Consider the following 7,681-nt stretch of genomic DNA (forward strand, 5'->3'; position numbering starts at 1 on the left):
CTTCGTTCCATTAAAAGTGTTCATATTTTCTTTTTTGTTTGTCCCATTGCAAATGTTCACATTCAAAATTTATTAGTTAATTTTCAAGTTTACTCTTATACACACACAACTAGCATTACTAAACAATATTTATGGACTCAATTTCCAAAAACATTACTGTCATTTGGTAAACAAAAAAAGTAATCATTCAATTTATCTTAAACTTTTTGTTTTTCAAACTATGACACTTAAAGAGAGACGGAATGAGTAGTATTTTTATTACATGGATACGCTCTTATGTCAAATGAGGAAACAAACCTAAGAAATTTTTTAAAGAATAATCTACCTTGTTGTATACACAAGTATTCTAATAGAACGTTAAATTGTTGACAATATTCGTTTTGAAAGTGTTATGATCAGCCACAAACTTTCCTTGCATGTTAAATCCAACGGGGTTTTTTCTAGTATTTTTATTTTGATTCTTTATCCTCAGTGGTAGAATATTTGCAAATCTTTCTTGGTAAAAGGTTAACAAAAGTGAAAATATGTTGTAAATATATATTGTAACAATCACAAGATTTCGTTTCCAGTACTCTCCTATTAGTATTTAGTGGTTCATGTGGACACTTTTTTTCAAGTTAGTTTTTTTTTGTTATTTTATTATTATAATTTATTTGGAAACATATTTTGTTTTTCTTTCATAACTTATAGAACGCAACCTTTTAAAAAATTCCGAGTAAAGTTATGACGTGCTTATTTTTATCTAACTATGCTTCCATATAATCAAGCATGGATGAGCAATCCACTAAAGTTTTTTTTAGTTTCTTTTAATTTATTTACTTTAGTACATAGGGTTTTTACCGTTGCGACTTGGTTATTTCTTTTTACAATGGTGTTTTACGTTTTGGTCTACATTTTGATATGTCGCATTTTAGCGTGCCACAATGCTTGAGTTATCACGGCGATACGCACAGCTCTTAAAATTTCCACAGTTTTAGAAGTATATAAATACCATATGTTGATATGTATATGCAATTGTATTCTAGAAAGCAAAAAATCCATGCAAAACATGATAAAAAGTTAGTTGTAATTATTAAGATTTGATAAATCATAGTAATTAGAAAAACAAAAAGGTGATTATGAGGTCACAAGCACATGTGAATGTGATATGTGGGTGTTTTTATGCTCGTATGACACATGACACAACTCAAAAGGTGTTCAATTTTTGCTTTTGAAGAATCAACTCTTGGACAATGCTCAACTTTTTTTTATCACCCTTTTCATTAATTTAAACGAACGGAAAACAGTTTTTTTAGTATAGTGGCATATTCTTAATCAGCCAATATTTGTTCAAAAGTTTGTTCCAAAGTAGCGGTATTTGTAAATCGTTAACCTATTGAAGCGTTCGAACCAAAACAAATAGACTGGTTTGACATCCAAATAGATTGATTTGAGCATTTTGCTAGTTATGGTTCGGTATGTTTCAATGCTTACAAATGACTATTTAGCTTTTACTTTTCAGAGTAAATTGTAATGTTGGCTCATATGGTTTACGTTTCATAGTTCATTCAGCCCTAAATAAAATTTTTGAAAGAGTGGTACCCTTACGTTTAATTTTGTTAGCGGTTTCGGCCCCTGAGACAATAAATGTTAAAGTTTTTTTTTTTTTTCTGTTTTATTCTTCTTTTATCACTTTTATTTTATAGAATTAACAAACAAATTATTAGTTAATGAACCAACAAAATTAAAATAAGGAAACTTACCCAGGGTAACTTAATGGCAAAAGACGATCCAATATGTCTGCGATCGCAGATAACGCTAGGTAGCCCAAACTCACTGCCTCCTATTCCAAAGAAAACCCGTCGCCCAAAGGCATACTTCGATAAAACTTGATTCATACTCGAATTTGATACTTTACGGTCTCCGGCCTAAATCTTCATTTTCCATTCAATGCCATTTGAGATAAAGCTCACCCACAATAATACATATAAAGTTATATTCTTCAATAAAAGCTTTAACAAAAATATTCTGAAATTGAAGAAAACAGTAAAAGTAAAAAACTATAATAATACCTTGGATCAAGCAAAGTTGCGGACATAGAAATATGAAATAAGAAAAAAAGAAAAAAAGGAAATGACAGCTAAAGGAAGAGTAGACTTTTTTTATTCGAATGAATTCCAAGAAACCCAACGAGTAGATATTCTTAGCTTTATGTTAAGCATAATATCCCTATAGATCGTTCAAACCTAAAAGTGAGCCACAAATGACATGGTTTTTGAACCACTTTCATTTAAAACCTTTATCTTGGTCAGTTGGTTGCTTTTTTATAATATAACAACAAAGGGTTTGATTTTTTTTTATCTAAAAACATATTCATTACAGGTCCATTTTCGAAATTATGAGAACCATATAAACATAAACAGTGTGTCTTTTATATCAAGTGTGACGTAAGGTGAGTTATGTAACTGTTTACATAACATTACAACATTATGTTGACTACATTATCCATTTTCATCTTAATTTTGTTATAAGAGTATGCCTTTAGATTTTAATCTAAGCTATAATACTATAACTCAATTTTTGATAATAATTTACATCAACAATTTAACCAATTGCACTTTTAACTTTCACTAGTATTGTTGAGGACAATCTCATTTATGGGTGTTCAATATCGAATAATCAAATAAGGTATGTTTCTCCGTTTTGCACATAACATGATAAATATGTGAGTGAGATTGCTTGTTTTTTTGAACGACATAGATTATATTAAAAAACGATGAATTCGGCAAGAAGCCGAAAACAAAATAAACAACTTACAATAAACATTTATAAAACCTCAATTTTACATGAACAAACAATTTAAGTAAAGATAGTATTAAACTATTAAATGAATTCAAATAGCCGTACTGAAATTTTTGATAACTAGGAATACTTCATTGTTCCAAAACAAAGTCAATAGTTCTAGCATTTTCGGTGTGTCACATAGAATCCCAAGCCAACATAAACTCAATTTCCACTATGTAAAGTCAACACACTACATAAAATTTATAAGGAATGTTATTATAAACCAGAAGCTACTGCCTACTAGGGACAATAAACTAACTTTTTTTTAAACAGAAATCCACATACATTCTAAATCTACATCTCTTGAATAACACTTGATACCATTGAATCAAAGACCCTTTAATACTACAACTTGCGTTGACTTTAAATGTCCATTACAAAGGTTACAACCATATTACATGCCGTCACCCTTGTTTTTTTAATAGTAACCATTTTATTAAAAGTTAAAACACAAATGTAAAAAAAAGGTATAAAAAACATGTTTTATTCGTGTAATGTGTTTAAATTTTGAAAGGAGATCAAAAGGATGAGCTGGAGGATTATCTCCCCCCACGATGAGACAAGAGCCCATTCCAAACACGGAGTGAATTTTGGGTCTCAACCTTACTTTTATATTTTATTAAGACACCTCTTCACCTCCAAATTCATGGGTTACCTCTTCACCTCCTAAAAGAGATACAATCCGCTACCTGTCTCTGTTCTTCTATGACCAAACTAAATTAAAACTCTCAAGAGCATGGCAATATGCTACATGACTATCTTTTGCTGCCCTCAATGCACAAAGCTAAAAAAGAAATCTTAAATGTTTATCCACTACTAATCTAGTATTGAATAGACCTTCCATATCCAAATACTCCTTGGATAATATTATTAAGATGGACTATGAGGAAGATAATAGATTAATTGATATTCCGTTTTGACTATGGAGCTTCATACGCGTCTAACATTTCTCACTAAAAGAATCGAGGAACAATTTCTTGGTGAGTAATGGAAGGCAACAATAATTTCACCATAAACTTAGTTCATCCGTCCTAGATCCCCATGATCATTTTGCAAGAAGACCCAAATTAGCGTCACTAAAGCATGACACAGTCTCAAGCCAGCCAATTTATTTTGTGTTAGTTATTACTCCCTCCTCGCAAAAATTTCCTCCTAAGAGAATTCAAAGACTAAGGGGGTGTTTGGGATTGCGTATTTTCATCAACATATGACTTTTTAACTTTTTTAAAAAGTAATAAGGTGTATGGGATTGCTTATACTATGAGAGGAAAAATTCCATAAGTTTTTTTTTTTGTAACTTATTAACTTATTGAAAAGTTATAATGAGGTAAAATAAGGAATTCCAAACACCCCTAAATAACCTTGTAGACTATAAATTAATAAGTCCGTAAAATACTCTGTTGTAACGTTGCCTTTCAAACATTAAAGCATAACATCAAACACCATCTTTTATTGATGCCCAAAAACAATATTCTTACTTCAATAAGAAACCAAAAGATTCGTCAAACGTATATAACATGAGACTTATAAATTATAATGAGCCGTTGACATAAAAAGTAAGAAAAAGCAAAAGCACGGGTAAAACATGTACATTTATAAAATTCCAAGGACCATTCTGCAATTAGTTATTCTCTTTCACCGGCAAAATTAACTTTCAAATACTATTTAAATAAATAGAGACAGCAATCAGATACAGAGATGCTAAGCTTCAAGCTCAATTCTCCCAATAGAGATGATGAAATATACTATAATAATAATATTAATAATAATAATAATAATAATATTGATTGCTGGATTTGTTTTGTAAAAAAACCAACCGTTAACTTTCTTGATTGATTTTGAAATCAAGATTCTTCTCCAGTTATCTTTCTTTCGATTTCGATTTCGATTTCGATTAATTGTTTTCTGAAGCGAAGAATCTCTCCCCATGAAAACTATCGCTTTCTTTCTTTTACCCCATCAGAGATTCTCCATTTCTTTAATCATATTACTTTTTTTTTCTTAAAAACATAACCTTTATCACCAATGATGCCTGCCATTGTTCTTCTGCATACCTATCTATCTACCTATCTCTTTCTCTTTCAAAGTCCTTTTCATCTATACATACCTCTTAAACCCTACCAATCATGTCGTCTTCTTCGGGGATTTACGGTATACTTTCTTATTCGGTTTTATTAACAACACCAGCCAAGTGTTCGGCGATATGCCTCAATGAATCTTAAACTTAAATTCTTTGTCTTTTTTGTTCCAAGTGTTTGACAAGCTTATGGGTTTTGTTCATTACAGAATATTAGCTGATAAAGTTTGAATCTTGTTACCGTTTTTCATATGTGAAGTGTAGATTATCAAATTTATTGGTTTAATGCAGAGAGGAAATCATGGTTGATGAGATGGTTGAGTAGGCTTTTCAGAGGTGGTTCCAGTAATTACGGGCTCGTTGGTGGAACGCATCGCGGTCAACAATTTAACGGAGACGAAAATATGGTTTTACGCGCTCCTGTTACATCCTTGGTAAGTATTAGATATGGGATTGCTTTATATTGAAAAATTGAAAGAAGAACAAAACATCAAAAATAAACTTTGCTTAACTTTTAATATGCTAATTTGTAACAAAAAGTTGGAAAAGTTTATTTTGTACATAGTGCTAAAAAGGAGGCACCTTTCTTGATCTGAAAACCCCACTTTGATTGATATTAAACACTTTGAAATTTCAGCAGGATAATCGATCAAGAACCGATAAAGAAAAGGAAGAGTTGGATCGAGCAATTGCACTTTCTTTGGCTGAAGGTTTGAAGAAACCAAATGGTAAGTTGTTTGCTATTCTAACCCTGTTCTTGTATTTGAAAATCGAGTTTATATAAGCGTTTTTGTGTTTACTTTTAGGATACGGGTGGCGACCTAATAATGATGAAGAAGATCTTGCAAAATCAGTTCAGGATGATCCTCATTCTTCATATCCTCCTTGTGTTCCTAGAGAGTATCAACCAATGGGATATAGGTACTTAGAAGTTAGAACAATCCTTTATTAATATGCATTTTTCTACCAAAATGGGTACCAAATATTATAATAATTTGCAGAGTATGCGGTGGCTGCAATCGCAACATCGGTTATGGAAATTACCTAGGATGCATGGGAACCTTTTTTCACCCCGAATGTTTCTGTTGCCACGCGTGTCGGTACCCGATCACAGAACAAGAGGTAGTTATTTTTAGGTATTTGGTTGGTGACTTAGTTTTTGGAAGTCAAGTTGGATGCTTATTAATATTCCTTTTTCCTGTTGATTCAAGTTCTCTTTATCAGGGAAATATGCATACCACAAGATTTGTTTCAAAGAGCTAACACATCCAAAGTGTGAAGTCTGCTTTCAATTTGTAATAATCTATGAAACCCTTGTTAACTTTCAATTACTTTTGACAGTCAAACATGGTTATAACTTTATAATATGCTAATTTGTGAATCTAAGTATCTAACTTTTTATAAAGATTCCGACAAATGGAGCTGGGTTGATCGAGTATCGATGCCATCCGTTTTGGTCCCAGAAATACTGTCCCGTACACGAGCATGATAATACCGCGCGCTGCTGTAGTTGTGAACGGTTAGAGGTATCTTTTTTGTAATCTTTTAACTAATCTTTGACGTCTATTAAATCCGATAATCAAATGTTTTGATGTGTTTGTTACTTTGTTGAAGTCTGTGAATGTAATATTCATATCCTTGGGTGACGGGCGGAGCTTATGTATGGAGTGTATGGAATCTGCAATAATGGATACCGGTGACTGCCAACCGCTTTATCATAGTATTAGGGACTACTATGAAGGAATGAATATGAAACTTGATCAACAAATTCCCATGTTACTTGTTGAAAGGCACGCCCTTAATGATGCGATTGTCGGTGAAAAACATGTAATTGTGTAACATCACTTTATTTGTTGTGTTATCACTTTTAGCTTCAAGTTTCATGACTGTGATCAGGTTATTTTTTCAGGGATTTCATCACATGCCCGAGACACGGGGTCTTTGTCTTTCAGAAGAGCAGACTGTTGCAAGTGTAAGTTTTATGTTTCTTTTGTTCTTCACTTGGTGTGTTTGATCTGAATGATGATATTATTTGTTTTTGTGAGTTTCAGATACTGAAAAGGCCGAAAATTGGTGGGCACGGGTTAATAGGAATGAGGACTCAACCTCAGAAATTGACTCGGCGATGTGAAGTTACCGCCATTCTCGTTCTTTACGGTCTACCGAGGTAAAAGATACACACTTCTTTTATATGTTTTATTGAACCTTGGAGACCAGTTTCTGAACCAAATGTCATGAAATCAAATCATGTTTCAGGTTACTTACCGGTGCCATTCTTGCTCACGAGTTGATGCACGGCTGGTTACGTCTTAAAGGTAACTAGAAAACACGTATTGTAGACAGTAAACACTAAAAAACTTGATTAATGATTATTTTTTATGTGCATAATTTGGACAGGATATAGAAACCTAAATCCTGAGGTAGAAGAAGGTATATGCCAAGTGCTTTCATACATGTGGCTAGAATCAGAGATCATGCCAGGGTCAACCTCCACGTCAGCAGCCACGTCATCGTCTTCTTCAGCTTCAAAGAAAAGCGGAAAATCCCGACTGGAGAACAAACTGGGTGAGTTTTTCATGCATCAGATAGCTAATGATGCTTCACCGGCATATGGAGGCGGGTTTAGAGCTGCTAATGCAGCTGTTAATATGTACGGCTTGCGCCGGACACTTGACCACATTCGCTTAACCGGAAGCATTCCGCTTTGATTGACCAGCACTTATTTACTATTGAGTTAACCATTAAAGAACCCAAGTTTTTGTTCGGGAATACACGAGGATG

General features: G+C 32.9%; 1 protein-coding gene across 1 annotated transcript; it reads left to right on the forward strand.

The window, feature by feature from the left end:
• Window positions 1-4,553: 4,553 nt before the first annotated feature.
• Window positions 4,554-7,672, forward strand: LOC143558816 (protein DA1-related 2-like). The gene is made up of 12 exons (XM_077047572.1): window positions 4,554-4,974; window positions 5,192-5,334; window positions 5,541-5,628; window positions 5,707-5,821; window positions 5,902-6,022; window positions 6,112-6,195; window positions 6,307-6,426; window positions 6,515-6,727; window positions 6,810-6,872; window positions 6,952-7,067; window positions 7,157-7,215; window positions 7,298-7,672. Exons 1-12 carry the CDS (start codon window positions 4,950-4,952, stop codon window positions 7,606-7,608), a joined length of 1,458 nt encoding a protein of 485 aa, XP_076903687.1. The 5' UTR covers window positions 4,554-4,949; the 3' UTR covers window positions 7,609-7,672.
• Window positions 7,673-7,681: the final 9 nt, after the last annotated feature.

Source organism: Bidens hawaiensis, unplaced genomic scaffold (assembly GCF_021521415.1).
Source record: "Bidens hawaiensis isolate Kalapana, Puna unplaced genomic scaffold, B.hawaiensis_p1.1 tig00019660_1, whole genome shotgun sequence".
NCBI classification, from domain to species: Eukaryota; Viridiplantae; Streptophyta; class Magnoliopsida; order Asterales; family Asteraceae; genus Bidens; species Bidens hawaiensis.

Coding starts and splice junctions, on each gene's coding strand:
- LOC143558816 (XM_077047572.1), top strand. CDS start 4,950: ATGTCGTCTTCTTCGGGGATTTACG. Junction 4,975..5,191: donor GTCTTCTTCGGGGATTTACG/GTATACTTTCTT, acceptor GGTTTAATGCAG/AGAGGAAATCATGGTTGATG. Junction 5,822..5,901: donor TATCAACCAATGGGATATAG/GTACTTAGAAGT, acceptor AATAATTTGCAG/AGTATGCGGTGGCTGCAATC.